This window comes from Lampetra planeri, chromosome 27 (assembly GCF_965212315.1).
Source record: "Lampetra planeri chromosome 27, kcLamPlan1.2.h2, whole genome shotgun sequence".
Classification (NCBI taxonomy): domain Eukaryota; kingdom Metazoa; phylum Chordata; class Hyperoartia; order Petromyzontiformes; family Petromyzontidae; genus Lampetra; species Lampetra planeri.
In genome coordinates this window covers 1829476-1849374 of record NC_136133.1, presented here as the reverse complement: position 1 = coordinate 1849374, position 19899 = coordinate 1829476, and the positions used below count along the sequence as shown (strand labels likewise).

General features: G+C 51.7%; 1 protein-coding gene across 1 annotated transcript; it reads left to right on the top strand.

Annotated features, from left to right (window-relative positions):
- The first annotated feature begins 278 nt into the window (after positions 1-278).
- On the top strand, positions 279-18739 carry ANOS1 (anosmin 1). The gene is made up of 10 exons (XM_078607146.1): positions 279-796; positions 4655-4702; positions 6216-6278; positions 8336-8552; positions 9629-9822; positions 10961-11090; positions 15120-15319; positions 15576-15720; positions 16378-16581; positions 17148-18739. Exons 1-10 carry the CDS (start codon positions 569-571, stop codon positions 17219-17221), a joined length of 1503 nt encoding a protein of 500 aa, XP_078463272.1. The 5' UTR covers positions 279-568; the 3' UTR covers positions 17222-18739.
- Positions 18740-19899: the final 1160 nt, after the last annotated feature.

The following is a 19899-nucleotide window of genomic DNA, read 5'->3' as shown; positions in this document are numbered from 1 at the left end:
ACAGAGAGGAGAGATCAACCGGCAAACCTCGTGGCTTCCGGGGTTGAAGCAAGCACAGCCCCGCCCCTGACACTGGCTCCTCCCACAGCGTGTGTGGACTGGAGCCACGCCCCCTTATTGTAATTTCGACCAATCACAACAGCGAGGTCTCACCCCCCCACACACACGACACCACGCCCCCCACCCCTCGCTGTGGCCAATCAGCACGGGGATACTCCGCGCGGAGCTTACTTTTGGCCAATAGGAACGCGTCGTCTCGGCCCAGCCTCCCTTCCCCTCCCCTCAATCTCTCTGAGATTGGAAGCGCGCACGTGGAGTCCAGATTCTGCAGCATCAACAGCTGCAGTAGCAGCAGCAGCATCGCGAGCGTTGTCATCGACAGCAGCTTCGGCGGCGGCTGCATCTGCGTCATTAGCAACAACAGGAACGGCATCATCATCACCAGCAACATAAATCAGCAATATCACCAGCAGCAGCAACATCATCGTCAGCATCCTCTGCAACATCACCATCATCAACCACCACGATCGGCAACATCAGCAGCAGCAGCCCCATCAATCCGCCAAGCATGCGGGCAGCGCTGCTTGCAGTGCTGGCGACACTGGCGTGGGCAGCACAGGGACCCCCGAGGGGTCGCGGGCAGCTGATGGGGGACCCCGCGGACCCCGAGGGCGTGGGGGACCCCGCGGACCCCGAGGGCGTGGGGGACCCCGGGGTCCGCGAGGCGCGCTGCTCGGCGCGGTGCCTCTCGCTCCACACGGCGCCACTCGTGGCGGCCTTCGCAGGAGACCTGCAGGTGAGGGGGAGGGGGGGTCAAGGGGTTCGCGGGTGAGGTGAGGCATGGGGTGAGGGGGGGGGGGTGGTTGGGTGAGGGGGGGGGTGAGGGGGGGGTGGTTGGGTGAGGGGGGGGGTGGTTGGGTGAGGGGGGGGGGTGGTTGGGTGAGGGGGGGGGTGGTTGGGTGAGGGGGGGGGTGTTTGGGTGAGGGGGGGGTTGGGTGAGGGGGTGGTTGGGTGAGGGGGGGGTGGTTGGGTGAGGGGGGTGGTGGTTAGGTGAGGGGGGGGGTGGGTGAGGGGGGGGGTGGTTGGGTGAGGGGGGGGGGTGGTTGGGTGAGGGGGGGGGGGTGGTTGGGTGAGGGGGGGGTGGTTGGGTGAGGGAGGGGGTGGTTGGGTGAGGGGGATGGTGGTTGGGTGAGGGGGGGGTGGTTGGGTGAGGGGGGGGGGTGGTTGGTTGAGGGGGGGGGGTGGTTGGTTGAGGGGGGGGGTGGTTGGGTGAGGGGGGGGGTGGTTGGGTGAGGGGGATGGTGGTTGGGTGAGGGGGGGGTGGGTGAGGGGGGGGTGGTTGGGTGAGGGGGGGGGTGGTTGGGTGAGGGGGGGGGGTGGTTGGGTGAGGGGGATGGTGGTTGGGTGAGGGGGGGGTGGGTGAGGGGGGGGTGGTTGGGTGAGGGGGGGGTGGTTGGGTGAGGGGGGGGGTGGTTGGGTGAGGGGGGGGGGTGGTTGGTTGAGGGGGGGGGTGGTTGGGTGAGGGGGGGGGGTGGTTGGGTGAGGGGGGGGGGTGGTTGGGTGAGGGGGGGGGGGTGGTTGGGTGAGGGGGGGGGTGGTTGGGTGAGGGGGGGGGGTGGTTGGGTGAGGGGGGGGGTGGTTGGGTGAGGGGGGGGGGGTGGTTGGGTGAGGGGGGGGGTGGTTGGGTGAGGGGGAGAGTTTGCGCCGTGAGTGTGGGGGGGGGGGTATAGAGCGGGTGAGGATGTGGAGATGTGACGAGGAGGTGGTGGCTTGGAGAATGGGGAGGTAAGGACGAAGGGGTGAGGTGAAAGGGAGGAGGTGAGACTGGGGAGGTGCATGGGGTGAGGAAGTTGAGGGTGAGGATGTGATGGGGGTGAGAGGGGGTAGATGTGAGAATGAGTGAATGGAAGCGAGGGGGTTAGAGGGCGAGTGAGTAGTAGGGCCGAGGCGGAGGAGGGTTTCAACTTTTTTCTGAGGGGTGGTGGTTTGTGAGGTGTTATTGGGACGTATTTAATTTTAACAATGTTTTCAAAATGTCACGTAATTACGGAAAAGCAGATTCGATTCAGGGCCATTGCCCGAGATAGCAGGTGCGGCGGGCTGTTTGACGACCAAGAGTTGTTGTTGTTGTGCTTGCGTAAATATTCCCGTAACATAAACCCACGACCTCCTGTACACCAGGCGAGGTAGTTAACATCTCCTAGCCACCGTGATGATGATGAGAGAGAGAGACACGCAAACTCCAAATCTACAGCAGCAGGCGTCAGGGTCGGGATTGAACCCACGACCTCCTGTACACCAGGCGAGGTAGTTAACATCTCCTAGCCACGCAACGGTGGCGAGGGAAGAGGTGGAGAGAGGTTAAGAGTGAAGTGGTGAGGGTGAGAAGTGGTTGGGTGAGGGGGTGGTGGTGGGTGAGGGAGTTGAGGGCGGGGAGCGGTGGCGCAGCGGTTAGCACGCTGCGCCACGAACCCGGCCACCTGAGTTCGATTCCCGGACACGGCCACCAACACCAGTGACGATTATCTGAATCGGCCCTGGCACTCCTCTAGGTCGACTCAGCCATAAATGAGTCACCCGGTGCGGTGTGTAAACATCGCCACTTGGGAGACAAAGGCGGCCGGGCGTGGTCCTGGCCACCCACCCCCTCGCTCACAGCACTTGCCCCAACAGTTTGTTAAGGTGATACGGGGGGGGGGGGGATCTTTGTTGTGATAAGAACGTGGAGTGAGGGGGTAGGAAGGTGGTGGGGGGAGAGGTGGTGAGGGTGAGATGATGAGCGTGAATGTGATAAACACTCGTGTAGCTATTACTGTCACTCCCCCCTTCTCCATTCTCCAAATAATTATAAGTACCATTGTGAGGGAAGTTACCAGTGGTATCGCTTTGGATGGACTGGCCCCCGTCACAGTAATGTTGAATTTCCGTCACTGGGCAAGAGAGCGGCACCTAATTGGGCCTTTATCCAAGGGCATTGTCGCCTTGGTGACGATGATCATGGTGGTGGTCAAAATGATCATGATATGCTGATGACTATGATACGTTCCTACTGCCGCTGATGGTGATGATACTCGTGTTCGTTTTTTATCTTGATGTTGTATGCGTGCTGAACTTCTTTCGCACCGTACATAGCCAACCGCGTTGATGATGATGATAGAGGTGTTGCTATTGGGGCTGATGATGTTGATGTACTGATGATGACGACGATGCTGGTGAACCTGCTGATTCTGATGATAATGCCCAGCTTAAAAATACGCTTCACCTGAGGACGGCTGCTTGCGTTGTGGCCGAAACGTCGTGAGAATTGTATTTTATTGTTTTATTTGTATTATTTTATTATTTCCCTTCTACGTGACTTTACCGAAAGAACCAAGAAGATGAATCCCTGCAGTCACCAAAGCTTTAAATCGAAATTTAAATGATGATGCTTGTGATAGTGATAATTCGATTTTGCTGCTGTTAATGATGATCCTGGTGACGCTGATGCTACTGCTTCTGAATATAATTCTCCTCCTGTTAATACTGATGCTGGGCTTGGCGTATGTATAACATGTTGAACTTATTTCGCATCAATACGTAGCCAACTGGGCTAATCAGAGCTCCTGGCGATGGAGAGAATGTGAAGATCCTAACGCTGCTGCTGATGATAATTCTGATGGAAGTGGTTTCGTAGTCTCAGGGGGTTGGACCACAGACACGATGGTCAGGGGTTAGAGGTCAAGGGTTAGAGCTTGCCTTCAGCCCCGTCGTCTGGGACGAGATGAATGTGGCAATGATGGATGATGGGGGTGATGCTTGCACTGCTGACGCTCATGCTGTTGACGATTGCTATTCCTGCTGCTGCTGATGATGATAATTCTGCTGCTGCTGCTGTTACTCTTGTTGAAGATGATCAGCGATGGTGGATCATGATGATGATGACACTTGTGGTCAATGATGATCGATGATATTGCTAATATGGATGATGATGATGTTGATGATGATGATATTGGTGATCCTGATGGTGATGTTGAGTGTGGATGTTGATGTTGATGATGATATTGGAGATCCTGATGGTGATGTTGAGTGTGGATGTTGATGATGATGATATTGGTGATCCTGATGGTGATGTTGAGTGTGGATGTTGATGATGATGATGATATTGGTGATCCTGATGGTGATGTTGAGTGTGGATGTTGATGATGATTGATATTGGTGATCCTGATGGTGATGTTGAGTGTGGATGTTGATGATGATGATGATATTGGTGATCCTGATGGTGATGTTGAGTGTGGATGTTGATGATGATGATATTGGTGATCCTGATGGTGATGTTGTGTGGATGTTGATGATATTGGTGATCCTGATGGTGATGATGCTATTGGTGATCCTGATGGTGATGTTGAGTGTGGATGTTGATGATGATGATGATATTGGTGATCCTGATGGTGATGTTGAGTGTGGATGTTGATGATATTGGTGATCCTGATGGTGATGATGCTATTGGTGATCCTGATGGTGATGTTGAGTGTGGATGCTGATGGTGATGTTGCATGTGGATGTTGATGATGATGATATTGGTGATCCTGATGGTGATGTTGAGTGTGGATGTTGATGGTGATGTTGGTGATGTTGAGTGTGGATGTTGATGGTCTTTGCTGGTCTGTGTGTGTAGGACCCAGGGGTCATGTCTTGGTGTCAAGCAAACAGACGATGTCAGCAGGTAACATCGCCATCGCCACAATATTGTCACAGCATCACCGTCGCCACAACCTCATCACAACATCATCCCATCATCACGATAACCTCATCATCACCACAACCTCATCCCATCATCACCACAATATCACAAACTCGTCCCATCATCACCAAGACCTCATCATCACTATCACCACAACCTCATCATAAACTCATCATCCCATCATCACCACAACATCATCATAACCTCATCATCATCACAACATAATCCCATCATCACCACGATATCATCCCATCACCACAACCCGCATCCCATCACCACCATCACATACGTAGACTGTAAATGTAGACCCAAACGACGCATGAGGAGGTGGTGGGACCAGCACCACGTCCTGCCCCACCTTTGTCGCCGGTGTTTAAACACCGCAACAGGTCCTCATTTGAGGCAGAGTAGACCTAGGGGAGGTCCAGGACCGGTTCAGATAATCGTCACTTATTGTTGGCCGTGAGCGGGAATCGAACTCGGGTCGCCGGGTTCGTAGCGCCGCAGCGCGCTAACCGCTGCGCCACCGCTCCCAACAACCCTCACGATCTCACACTCGCGCTGGGGCGGTCTCGCGTCATTAGTCACGGCCCCAATTAGTCACGGCCCCATTGGTCACGGGCTGCATTAAGTCACGGGGCTCTGAAGCCCGCAGTGTTTGTGAGGTGGGTGGTGTGGGGGAGGCGTGTGTGAGAGAGTCTGTGCATGTGTGTGTGTGTGGGAGCGGTGGCACAGCGGTTAACGCGCTGCGCTACGAACCCGGCGACCCGCGTTCGATTCGTGCTTATGGCCAACACCGGTGACGATTATCCGAAGCCCGTCCTGGGCTTCCCCGAGGTCGACTCGGCCTCAAATGAGTGCCTGGTGTGGTGTTTACCACACCACGGTCGAGCGTGGTGTTGGCCACCCACCCCCTCGTGTGCCCTGCCCGCCTTAATCGGTGCTCCTCACTAACAGCACTTGCCCCAACAGTCTGTTAAGATTCTATGGGAGATCTTTAACTTTGTGTCCGCATATCTTAATATGCTGTGTCCGCATATCTTAATATGCCTGACTGTGTGGAGGTCGTCTGGTTTGCTCCGGATATTTTTAACGATTCTCGGCCTCCCCTAGGTCGACTCAGCCTCAAATGAGTACCTGGTGTGGTGTGTAAACATTAGCACTGTGGGGAGACAAAGGCGGCCGGGCTTCGTGCTGACCACCCACCCCTCGCAGCGCTTGCCCCCACAGCCTGTGTAGGTTACATGGACATATGTACAGTCTATTATTTTATTCCAGTTGCTTTCCCGGCAGAAAAGCTAAGTCCCATGACTCCTTTTCAGGAGGGTCCTACCAAGTTTCTCACGGTAGGGGGGTGGGTAGGGGGGGTGGGTAGGGGCGGCAGGGGGAGCGATGACGGCTCTGTATATTTTAATTGAGTAATTTGCGGTGTAATATGTGGAAAATGCATGTGTGTGTGTGTTTTAACAGCAGCGTTGCCTGTGTGTCTTGGCAGTGCATGCAACCCTGCCAGCCATCATGGGCCACAAACTCCACCTCCTGTCACAAGATATGCGAGGTAATCATCATCATCGTCGTCATCATCGGCCATGATCTATCCACTGCTGACGAAGGCCTCCACACACCGTTGCCGCCCCTCATGGCCATGAGATGTCAGCATCCATCCAGCTCACAGGATTGGAAGGATGGCACCTGCTGGGTCCCCCTTCGTATGTATGTTGAACTTCTTTCGCTCCGTACATAGCCTACCATGCCAATCGGAGGTGTGGGGGAAGGACAACATCCTAAACATAAAAAAGCAAGTCCTAAGAAATGTGTTTTCATTCTAGATGATGATTTAAAAGTGCATAGCTCCAGTGGCTTCCTAATAGCAGAAGGAAGAGCGTTCCAGATGGCCGCAGAAGCACATCTGAGAGATGCAGTGACCGTCTTTGTTGGATGGCCAGCCAAAAGCGGTGCTGGCAAGGATGACCGGAGTTGTCGTGAGATGGTTTATGCTCCTTGACGACTTCGTCAAGGTATTGTGGTTCATAAGAAGGGGGATCGCACTGATTGTGTAACAACTGCTGGGGGCATCTCTTGTGTGTGCCGGGAGAGGTCCCTGGCAAGGATTACTCGGCATCTCCTTGCCAGGCACGCCGAGGAGAAACTTGCAGAGTGCCAATGCGGTTTCAGACTCGGACAGTCTTATGGTGGCGAGATGTTAACTGCCTTGTCTGGTGTACACAGGAGGTCTTGGGTTCGATCCCGACCGGCTGTATATTTGGTGTCTCTCTCCCCATGGTCGCGTTGATTTTTCCCCGGGTCCTCCGGTTTTTCCATCCACATTTAGAATCGACGTGCGTTTAAAGTATTTGGCTACTTAGTGGGCCTTACCTGGTAAAATAAAAATAGTTTATCTTCTTGGTTCTTTCGGTAAAGTCACGTTACCGAAAGAACCAAGAAGATGAATCCCTGCAGTCACGAAAGCTTTAAATCGAAAAATAGTTTAGTTTTACAGCAGAGGTGTAGGGAATTTCAACAGGACCTACTACATCTCTGCTTTTGTGACCTGGTCAAGGCCTATAATACCATCAATAGGCCAGAGCTTGGATTATTTTTCGTACTTTCAGCATCCCTGACCTGTTCACAATCATTAAGGACCATCGTGATGGTGGGCAGGTCTGTGTAAAGCTGCCATTTTATGACCACGTAGTTTTAGAGGCTTTCCATGACTGTACCAGAGGAATTTCTATCTGGTACAGATGAAATGGGAGGCCGTTCGATGCCCTGGGTAAGGTAATGGGATGATCAACATTGTTTTGCTGATGATCTGGTAATTGAGTTGGAGACTGCTGCTGCTGCACCTGGAGCGTGCCAATAAGGCGTGGTGCCTTACCACAAGCCCCACCTAAACAAGCACATGCCTGGGTATTTGTTGCGTGTCTGAGTGCCGCTAGGAGAGCCATGTGCTTGTCCGTGTGTATCCGTGTCTCCCAGGCTCGCTACGAGTGTGTGTCTGTGTGTGTCCGTGTCTCGCAGGCTGGCTACGAGCATTGTCCGTGTGTACTCTTAGGTTTTTTCGGTAAAGTCACGTAGGTTAAAAAAATAATTAAATTAATAAAAGTAAAATTTAAATCGCGACGTTTCGGAGGCAAGACAAGCTTCCGTCTTCAGGTGGAACCGTCACAGCACGATTGCTGTATCAAGTACAGCTGTACTTGATACACGATTGCTGTATCAAGTACAGCAATCGTGCTGTGACGGTTCCACCTGAAGACGGAAGCTTGTGTTGCCTCCGAAACGTCGTGATTTTTATTTTACTTTTATTAATTTTATTTTTTACCTACGCGACTTGACCGAAAAAACCTAAGAGTATGAATCCTTGCAGTCACGAAAGCTTCAAATCTAGAATTGTCCGTGTGTGTCCGTGTCTCCCAGGCTCGCTACGAGTGTGTGTCCGGGCTTCTCATAGGTCGACTCAGTCTCAAATGAGGGAGACAAAAGTGGTCGAGCGTGGTGGTGGCCACCTATCCCCACGTGTGCCGTGCCGGCCTTCATAGGTGCTCGCTAACAGCACTTTCCCCAACAGTCTGTTCAGGATATATGGGGGATCTTTGTCTGTGTGTCTCCCAGGGCCGCTACGAGTGCTCTGCGAGCTGCGAGTTCGCTCACTCGCTCCTCTCCTCCTCCTCGACGCGGCCCGGCTCGTGTGCCCCTCCCGCTCGCGCTCGCGGTTTCGCCGCCGCCTGCGTCGCCGGCTGCCGAAGCGATGCCGACTGCCCGGCTCCGAGGAAGTGCTGCCCCAATGGTTGTGGCCGGACCTGCCAGGCGCCCAGGGGCCTCTACGCAGGTGTGACGGGGGGGCCTGCTTGCTCCCTCGCCGCAACACCCCCGTGTCTCCCCGTTCAAACCCGTGTCTCCATATGCACCCCCGCATCTTCCTGCGCACCCTTTTCTCCCCATGTACCTCTGTGTCTTCCTCGTACCGTGTCTCCCTGTGCACCCGTGTGTCCCCGTGCACCAAAATGTCTCCCCGTACACCCCCGAATCTCTCCGTGCACCCCCGTGTCTCTCCGTGCACCCCTGTGTGCAACTCTCCGTGTCTCCCCATTGCTATCTTGAATCTCTCTCCGTTTCCTCGTTTCCCCTGTCACCTCCTGTTAGCACCGCACCTCCCGATTAGCACGGTTGGCGCTACGCGCGGTGTGCAAGAAGTTCAACATGCGTGCATATTCATACGTGTGACGCTGCTCCGTGAGCGCGTTGAGCAGTGCGGCGGCAGTGTGCCTGTCTTCTTGGTTCTTTCGGTAAAGTCACGTAGAATGGAAATAATAAAAGAAAACAGCAGTGTGCCTGCTCGTGCATGTGGAATGAAGAAGGGGCCGTCGCCCGAGACGTCACCCGTTATATATTTTTCATTTTGAAGCCCACGGTCTGTGTTTGTTTGGTGTCAGTTGGGCTCCGTGTGCCGCTGCCAACGCAGCAGCAGTGGTGCCACGGTAGCGAGATGTTAACTCCCTCGCCTCGTGTGCAGGAGTTCACTCCCAACCCTGATGCCTGCTGTGTTATTTGGAGTTTGCATGTTCACTCTGTCCCCGTAGCCACGTGGAATTTCCTCCAGGTCCTCCAGTTTTTCCCTCCACATTTGGAAACGTGAGTTTAAGAGTAATTATCTGCCATCACTGGCCACGTGATGTCTGTTGAACTTTTTTCGCAGCGTACGTCGCCAACCGTGCTAATCGGAGTGTGGGGGGGTCCCCCTTTTGAGTCGCAGCAGTCGGCCACTGATGTTCCACCCTCACAACCGAAAAGCCAGTGCGTGACGCTCCGCGCGTCACTCCCGTGTCTCCCCTTTAACTCCCCCCCGTGTATCTTCCCATATAACTCTCCGAGTGTCCCCTCCGCCGTGTCCCCCCCCCCCCCCAGGCGTCCCCCTGCGTCCCCGCCCCTCGCTGTCTCTGCGGGAGTCCCCGGACGGAGACGCCGCCAAGGGCGTCTCTCTTCTCGTCTCGTGGTCCTCACCCGCTCGCGTCTCCGTGGCGACAGCGCTGCACGTGCTGCAGGCACAGCAGCAGGGCCACGGGGCAGGTCCCCTATCGCCGTGGAGGACCGTTGCCATGGTGACAGTTGGGGGGGGCAGGGCATGATGATGATGATGACTATTATGATGATTATGATGACTGGTGAGTGTGCGTGTGATCCCATATGAGTGTTATCCGTGCCTGTGTGTGGGAAGCGGTAGTGTAGCGGTTGGCGCGGTGCGATATAAATCCACCCTCTCGTTTGCCGTGCCGGCATTCAGAGGTGCTCGCAAACAGCACTTGCCCCAAAATATGTTTAGGATATACGGGTGATCTTTGTCTTTGTATGTGTGAGTAGCTGTGTGTTCCCGTGTGTGTGTGTTTACCAATGTGTGTGTGTTAAACCATGGCACCTGGGTCTGCCCCATGACCTCCTTCCAGCGAACCTTCAACACTTCACGCGGCCTCAAAGCACACCTAGCACTAGCGCCGTGGTGACATCGCCACCACCATTTAATGTGTGTGGGTATCTATGTGTGCACATTGTGTGTGTGTCTGTGTGTGTGCATTGTGTGAATGTGTGGGTATCTGTATGTGTGCATTGTGTGAATGTGTGTGTATCTGTGTGTGTACATTGTGTGTGTGTGTGTATCTGTGTGTGTACATTGTTTACGTGTGTGCGTGTGGGTACCTGTGTGTGTACATTGTGTGTGTGTGTATCTTTATCTATGTACTTTGTGTGTGTGTATCTGTGTGTGTACATTGCAGAGGTGTGGACTCGAGTCATGTGACTTGGACTCGAGTCAGACTCGAGTCATGAATTTGATGACTTGCGACTCGACTTGGACTTGCATAACAATGACTTTGTCCCACCTATGAGATGTGGACTCGAGTCATGTGACTTGGACTCGAGTCAGACTCGAGTCATGAATTTGATGACTTGCGACTCGACTTGGACTTGCATAACAATGACTTTGTCCCACCTATGAGATGTGGACTCGAGTCATGTGACTTGGACTCGAGTCAGACTCGAGTCATGAATTTGATGACTTGCGACTCGACTTGGACTTGCATAACAATGACTTTGTCCCACCTCTGGTACATTGCGTGTGTATGTATGTGTATTTGTGTGGGTACCTGTGTGTGTACATTGTGTGTGTGTATCTGTGTGTGTACATTGTGTGTGTGTATCTGTGTGTGTACATTGTGTGTGTGTGTACATTGTGTGTGCGCGTAGACCCCGGGGGAGAGTGTGCTTGTGCCGGGCCTGCGTCCCGCTCGCTGGTTCCGATTCCGCGTGGCGGCTGTGAACGCGCACGGCACCCGCGGATTCACTCCGCCCAGCGCCGCCTACAGGTCCTCGCTTGGTACGTGTGTGCGTGTGTGTGTGTGCGTGCGTGTGTGTGCGTGTGTGTGTGTGTGTGCGTGTGTGTGCGTGTGTGTGCGTGCGTGTGTGTGCGTGTGTGCGTGTGTGTGTGCGTGTGTGTGTGTGCGCGTGTGTTTGTGCGTGTGCGTGTGTGTGTGTGTGCGTGTGTGTGTGCGTGCGTGTGTGTATGCGTGTGTGTGCGTGTGTGTATGTGTGTGTGTGCGCGTCTGTCTGTGTTTGGGGAGCGGTGGTGCAGCGGGTAAGCTCACGGCCGACACCAGTGACGATTATCTGAAACGGTCCTGGGCCTCCCCTAGGTCGACTCGGCCTCAAATAAGTACCTGGTGCGGTGTGTAAACGTCGCCACTGGGGAGACAAAGGCGGCCATGCGTGATGCTGGCCACTCGCCCCCTCGTGTGCCACAGTGCCGGCTTGCACACGTGCTGCTCGCTAGCGTGTCCGTGCGTCGCTTCCAGTGTGTATTCGTGTGTCTGTCCGTACATGTGTCCATATGTTTAATGTGTCCATCCCTGTGTCTGTCCGTCCTTCTTGACCGGTGTGCATGTGTGTGCACATGGCCTGGCACAAGCGTCGTGGTGACGTCACCGCCACTTAGTGGCGAATGGCGGTTGTTGTTGTTGTTTGTCTGTGACAGCTGCTTAACCTGGAGCGTGCCACTGAGAGGGTCAGGCTTTACCATTGGCCACACTAAAACAAAGCATACATACGGTTGAGCTTGCCCTGGATACTTTGTGCCGTCGAAGTGAAATCTCTGCGAGCTATGTGGTGGTTGTGGAGAGAGTGGAGGAGGAGTGACTGCGGCTGGTGCCGGGTGCTTATGGCCAGTTCCAATTCGGCAGCAGACTTTTCACCACCTCCGATGAGCACGGTTGGCTACGTACGGTGCGAAAGAAGTTCAACACACATACGGTTGAGCAACCGTTTATTTTCAGCGACTGCGTTACGCTGTGCCTAGGGGGATGGCTTCCTCCCATGTTACAAAACGCTGACCATTTGCTAATTAATCAGCTAATTGGTGCTGCGGTGGCGAGATGTTAACTTCCTTGCCCGGTACGCAGGAGGTTGCGGATTTTATCCCGACGCGGACGCCTGCTGTATATTTGGAGTTTGTGCGTCTCTCCAGGTCCTCCAATTTTTCCTCTGCATTTAGAATCAACGTGCGTTAAATGTATTTGGCTGCTATACATTTCCAAATGATAAGACACTTTTGTTGAGCTATCATTGGTGGCCAGGTCTCTTCTGAAAAAGAGCTATGTACAGCTCAGTGGGCCTTGGCTGGTAAAATAAAATAAATGTAGTTTAGTTTAGTTAAAACAGTTAAAGCAGTCTGCATCACCTGAAACGGACGCTTGTGTTGCGCCCGAAACGTCGTGATCTATTTTATTTTCTACCTACGTGACTTTACCGAAAGAACCAAAGAGTATGGATTCCTGCAGTCACGAAAGCTTCAAATCAAGATTGTTTAGTTAATTAATTGCTGCTCAATGTGACAAGGAGTTTAGGAGTCTCCACTCGAGAATCTGGAGCCTGCCACAAGAGAGTGTGAGTGAGTGAGAGGTCTGATAGACTTAGCATTACACATATAGAGAGAGAGAATGCCAGTGATATATAGAGTGAGTTAATGAGTTTCAGCAGCTCTCCGCCCATACCTCTTCCCCTGTCCACATCTCCCATTGAAATCGGCCCTCTCCAGTGAATTGAGGTTTCTTATGAAGAGTGGCGGAGGAAGAAAAGAGGGGGCAAGCGGATAGAAGAAAATTCCCTCCGTCTCCTCCCTTCCTCTCTCTCTCCTCTCTCGCTGTCTCTCTCTCTCCCTCTGCACACGCGGAGAATTTCAAAGGCGCTTGAGAGAGAGGGAGATTTGCCTAGGCTCCTTTCCCCCCACCGCTGGTTTCACGCCCAGAGTTCTATACGTGAGCAAATGTCCTTTTCTTTGCCTGCCCAAGCGTGACGGCGGCATCCCAGAGGCACCGAGAGCCGCATTCACGTTCCAGGAAACCCGCATTCATTAGGGATTAATCTCCCGCTGTATGCCGCACAAGTGCCCTCTATTTATTCGGCGCCCGAGCGGACCTGAGGGAGGGGGGGGGGGGGTCCCTGCGTTTGTTTGTTCGCCGTAACCTCCTTCTAATCGTCGTCAAGAGTGTCGTCGTCGTCATCAATATCACCGTCATCGTCGTCGTCGTCATCACTGGGATCACCACCGCCAATGTCATCATCTTCGTTGTGCGTGTACGCGTGTGTGTGCAGGACTGTGTCTATGTGCTCGTGTATGGTTGTGTCTGTATTTGTGTGTGTCTATCTGTCTTTGTGTGGGGAGCAATAGCGTAGTGGTCAGCGAGCTGCGCTACGAATCCAGCGACCCGAGTTAGATTCCTGCTCACGGCCGACACCAGTGACGAATATTTGAACTCGTTCTGGGCCTCCCCTAAGTCGACTCAGGCTTAAATGAGTAGTTGGTGGTGTGTGTCAACATCGCTACTGGGGAGACAACGGCGGCCTGGCGTGGTGCTGGCCACCGATCCCCTCGTCTGCTTTTTCCGGCGTTCATAAGTGCTCGCTAACAGCACTTGCCCCAACAGTCTGTTCAGGCTATGGGGGGGGGGGATCTTTGTCTTTGTGGCTGTCTCTATATGTGTACATGAATATCTACTCGTGTGTGTGTGTGTGTCTATGTACTCGTGTATATCTGCATGTGCACGCGCGTGTGTGCGTGTGTGTGTGTGCGTGTGCACGCGCGTGTGCGTGTGTGTGTGTGCGTGTGCACGCGCGTGTGTGCGTGTGTGCGCATATTTTCCACAACCCCCTTCACCCTCCACTGAAGCCACAAAAAGCGCAATTGGTCAAGGTTGAGCGTTTGACCTCTTGAGGATCTAAAGGGTTAGAGGTCAAAAGGGCATTATTTTTGCGTCTTAGATAAACAAACAAATAAAAAGAACCCCCGTATAGCCGAAACAGACTGTTGGGGCAAGTGCTGTTAGCGAGCACCTATGAAGGCCGGCACGGTACACGAGAGGGTGAGTGGACAACATCGGCCGCCTCGCCAATGCTCACGTTGTTTACACGCCGCACCAGGTGCTCATTTAAGACTGAGTCGGTCTCGAGCGGTTTAAGTATTTGCCAATGATAATGGTCACGAGCAGGAATCGAACTCCGGTCGCCGGATTCTTTGCGCAGTCCGCTTACCACTGGATTACCACTCCCACGCGTGCTCATGCAGCCACACAGACACACGTGCAGACACGCATACAGACACGCATACAGACACGCATACACGCACAGCCTGACCTCGTCACATAACAACACACACAATAATTTTTTGAAAAATCCCCTTTGCAGTTTTATGTAACATATGGCAGCATCACTTGTAATGTAAACAAATATAGAAATATCATGAGTATGCATGGGTTCGGAAGTCCATATTTAATTAGCGGATAGTAGCGTTATAGCTCCACGTCATGTGTAATGAAACCACGGGGAGGTGAGGCACCCGCAATGGCTGGTGGCTTCATCGCTTTGGCCGATAAGTCTTCTCCATTTAGCGCTGGTCTCTTTCACTCTTTCACCTCCACGTTTTCGGCAAACCTTGGATGTAGGTGTGGCTGGTTTTCTCTCGGGTAAGTCCCTCACAACAACAGCAACTCAACTTTTTTACACTAAAGTTTTTGTTCAATATCGGATCACCACTTTGGGAGTTTGCATGACCCCATCTTTCAGACACACAGGAGCACAGAGCAAATGCATTGAACATTGTCAGCCACGTACTAGAGCAGTGTTCTTCATTGGTGGCCTTTAGTGTGGCACCCGACAATAGACAAATAGTGAAAACACCACCCCATCATCATCGTGCTGTCCAAACCCCAATGGTTTCAAATGTGTGGCGGCCCTCACACTGATGTTTTATCGGCAAAAGTGGCCCTCCCTCTGCAAATGAGTGAAGAACACTGCGCTAAAGTGTTAAATATGTCCTTAAATCCACTTGTGTGTGTGTGTGTTTCCATCGCCACAGCTCCCTCGCCTCCCCCTCCACCTTCCCCCTACGTGGAGTGGTTCGGACGTTCTGCCGATGGAGGCCTCTCATTGGCCGCCCACCTGGCCTGGAACCCGGCAGCTGACACGGATCTACCAATCGCGCGCTACAAGTTGTTCTACGGGCGGCCCCGCACCACGGCAACGGGCGGGAGGCATCAACGACTCGCCATCAACGGGGTGAGATCCTTGACGTCCTCTTAGGGGGGACATGTCAGGGTTATCGCATTTCTGGGACACCCAACCGGAGCACGTGGTGAGCTGTAGAATAGTTTGTTGTAGAACAATTATCAGAACCAATTTAGCAATTGGATACATTTCTCTTGAAACTGCATCAAGCATCTGCAAGACAATTGCATTGTGACTGCTGGTGTTGTTCGCTACTGTTACTGCTTGTATTAATACTACTGCTGCCCCTGCTGCTGCTGCTACCTAGTCGGCACGGCACGTGACGCTGCAGCCTCTGAAGCCGGACTCGGACTACGTGGTGCAAATGCAGGCCCTGAGCGAGTGGGGTCAGAGGTCGCTCAAGAGTTCGAAGGTCGTGCTCACCTTCCGCACCCCGCCCCTCGACTCCTCCGGTGAGTCTGGGTTGGAAATTCCACATTCCCATGGCAACGAGATCAGCATGTGTCAGAGACACTTGTCGACTTCTCGCAACAAAGTGTTTGTGCCGATCCTCGTTTTATCGACCGGTGAGCAATGATGATGGGCTGAATGAACCATTGACCCAGGATTTGAACTCAAGATGTACCGACACTGGGAGTCACGCAAATACTTTTATAACTTTCCAAGAAAGGTTTAAAATGCTTGTGCATTATGCTTCTGCGGCCGTCTGGAATGCTCTTCATTACGATATTAGGAAGCCATTGGAGCTATGCACTTTTAAATCTAAGTTGAAAACTAATTTCTTTAGAACTGCTTTTTGTGTTTTGTTATCCTTCCCCCACACCTCAGATTAGCACGGTTAGCTACGTACAGTGAGAAAGAAGTTCAACATACATTAGCTCTGTCCAGCCGTTCGTCCAGCCGTTCGCGATAACATCACACGACGTGCGAACTCCTCGCCTTCCCCCGTGACTTGTGACGTCGTCTTGCATGTCACAGCTAACGTTATGAACGCTAATTGATGACTTTTGAATATAAGTGCTTGTGGGAAAGTGATTATAGAATCCATGCATATGGATGATTTTTGTTCGCTTCTGATTGCATTTCCACCCCCTGCACCCCCATTTCAGCATTCGCGACCAAATTACTCCACAAAGATGGGAAAAATCCCTCTACTTCAGAAAGTAGTTCCTTTTCCGTTGCCAACGGTAACTGGACGAGAGGATCTGATTGGCCGCCGGGAGGAACTGTGGAGGAGTCTGAGAAGCAGGAAGAGGGGGGTGTTGAGAATTCCCTCTCGGAGTCCCACATCGCGCCACACGGACACGACAAGAGTGAGGGATCGTTATTATCAAGCTATTTCTCTCTCACAGTCTTTTTTGCCTCCAGTGCTCTCCCGATTGTGCGATCGCCATCATGTTTACACAACTGTCGATTGTCCGGGGTAATGGGGATGAAAAAACATAGAATGTGTCGTCTCTATAGCTTCTTGGTGGAATTACCTGTCGACGTGTTTGCGGTCACGTAGGCAAAGTCACTGACCCCCAATGAGTGAGGAGCAGCTGATAATTACGTGGAGATCCGCACCTCCGATTAGCGCGTTTGGCTACGTATGGTGCGGAAGAAGTTAAACATACATGCATAATTAAACCAGCACATGGCGTGTAAATATTTTTTGTTAGTTTTTTTGCAAGCACGATTAATTGAAAACTCAGATAATCTACAAACAGACAATCTATAGGGAGGACGATGGCTAAAATATTCCCAGGCTTTGCATCATCGTCTGCCTTCATCGCCATCAACTTCACTCTGCCATCGTTTTTTCCACTACTTGCTGCCGCGATGTCACTTCCTCTCCTGATGATGTCACTTCCTGTCTTGTTGTGATGTGACCACGCAGGCCACGCCCACCGCAAAGATGGCCGTTCAGCGATGGGCCACCACGTGGAGAGGAGGCAGCACAGAAACTCGTAGAAGAGGGGAGGCCATTTTACATACATAGCCCTACCCATTGTAGTGTGAACATCATCGTCACCAGCCATGACATATCCATCACAGAGAGACCAATAAACTCAAATAGAAACGCATAGACCAGCAGTGGCCAACTGGCGTTTCCCGAGCCGCATGCGGCTCTTTAATCCACCACACACGGCTCTATGAAAGGGGCATAACGTAGAACATACTATCACAGTAGCAACGAATAATGAATGTCAATCGTACTGTGCCGAAAACTGTCAATATACACACATTAATATGTACACTTGGCTCTTTGCAGAACTCATGAGTACTTTTTAGCTATTGGTCTGTTGTAGGTTGGCCACCCCTGGCATAGATTGATGTGTAAACCCATTGACTCGCATGAAGATGCATTGACTCGGAGACCTGACATAATCACATTGACTCGCACAGAGACCCACAGATTACAGAGACCTATAGATTTGCATAGAGACCCACAATACTCACATTGAGACCCATGGGTTTCACATAGGGACCCATAGAATCACAGGCACCCAGAGACTTACATATACTGATAGACTCACACAGAGACCTGTAGACTCACCTAGAGACCCATAAAGTTACATATTCTGCGTTGTCATTAAATTGAGTTATCAAGGGTAGGGAGTTAATGATCTCAGCCTGGTCGCCACTAGACTTAGAATGATTTAACCCTCGGCAATATGATGTCCCGTACTGGTTGCAATTCGATTTGGGAATCAATTCTTATCGTTTTATGTCGTGTTTGTACATTTTGTTCTGCTAGTTCTGCATAATTCTTACAGTATCATATCATTTGCGTATTATTTGCATAAAAATCGTCAATCGATTTTGTCGCTCACATATCGGAGAGCGACTGCATTACATTTAGTCGATGAATCTGTGGCCCTTATAATGTACGGCTCCTCTGTCAAACCACTGCTGTACAAGGGCCTCCGCACGCCGTGCGGGCTGGGGAAAGGGGAGGCCCAAGACCGGTTAAGATTATCACTTTCAGCTAGTTGTGTTAGCCGTTGCTGGGAATCAAACTCAGGTGTACAGGGTGACACGGGGTTGTATTTATTTTAATAAGTCACATCGAGTTATTGAATTCATTTTAACAAATCTTCAAGCTGACTTCGAATTAACGTTAATCCACGCATGAATTATCTTTTCTAAGTAATTTAGGTAGTTTTTTTTGTATAGATGACGGGTGTAATCTGTAAACATTCATCAATAATTGTTTTGCCCCTAAAATAGACGTTTTATTTGACCAGCTAAGGCCCACTGAGCTCTTATTTCGCTTGATTCCAGGAGCGACCTGGACATCGCAAATGACAGCTCAACGAAGCGGCTTAGGGGCCGTCCATAAATGACGTCACGCACCTAGAGGAGGGGGGGGCGTCAGACATTTGTGACGATGTGTGACAAGGGGGGGGGGGGGGTTTGAGAAATGTAACGTCACATCAAAATGCGCAATTTTAAATAAATATGGACAACACGTTCTACTTGATTAAATAAGACTTTTTAAACACATTCCTGCGGAGGGAGCTGGTAGGAACGTTGGGTTGCTCGGTCAATGGCCAGGGTCAACGGCCAAGGCGTGGTGTATTCCGCAAATATGCCCGACTGTGAGGGCGGGCACAAGCCGGCGTGAGTAGGTTAAACGTTGAGTTTTATAAGGGCACCACGGGGTGACCAGCCCCTCCCCACCCAGCCCCACCCTTCCCACCCAGCCCCACCCTCCCCACCCAGCCCCTCCCTGCACGACGGATGGACACAATAATCCCCTGTGGGCTGGTGGAACCAGTGGGTTCCTACCAGTATATGCACTACAATGACAATAATTTAAAGCGATTTGAAGTATGTTTTATTTTTTTTGGGGAGGGCAGAGCTTTGTGACGTCATATTTGAGGGGTGGTCTGACTTTTTGTGACGCCGTGTGACAAGGGGGGGGGGTGGTCAAAAATCGTCAAATCGCGTGACGTCATTTATGGACGGCCCCTTATCACAAAGGGATCTTCGTCGGGGTTTGAGGACAACGGTTTTGAGGTGACCCCACGGGAAGAAGAATAAAAATCAATATGTATCATGATAATAGATAGAATACTAACTTAAATAATAAACAAATGAGAATGTTGTAATGCCAGTGTTATATTCAATGCAATAACCCTATGTTCCCTAACGTTTGGGCCACCATGTACAGGTACAAGGCTGCCCTCTTGAGGGGGAATTACCACTAACATTGTAATATACATTGCAGTAGTTACCGTACTGTACCAGAAAAAACGCCTGCCTATATCTGCCCCTCTAATTCAACATTTGAAGAACTGTCTATATATATTTTACGAATCCCATCAGCCTCCTGCGAGTGCATGATTGGGCAGCATTGGTTTCGATGCAACTAAGGGAACGTCCATAAATGACGTCACGCACCTGGGGGGGGGGGGGGGGTCAGACATTTGTGACTGTGTGACGAGGGGGGAGGTTTGAGAAATGTGACGTCACATCAAAATTCGCAACTTTAAATAAATATAGACAACACGTTCTACTTAATTAAATAGACTTTTTTAAAATAAATGTTTTCTCCTACAACATCAGAGTGCAGCGCCACATTAAATACGCACAATGACAGTATTTAAAGCGATTTGAAGCATGTTTTATATATATTGGGGGGG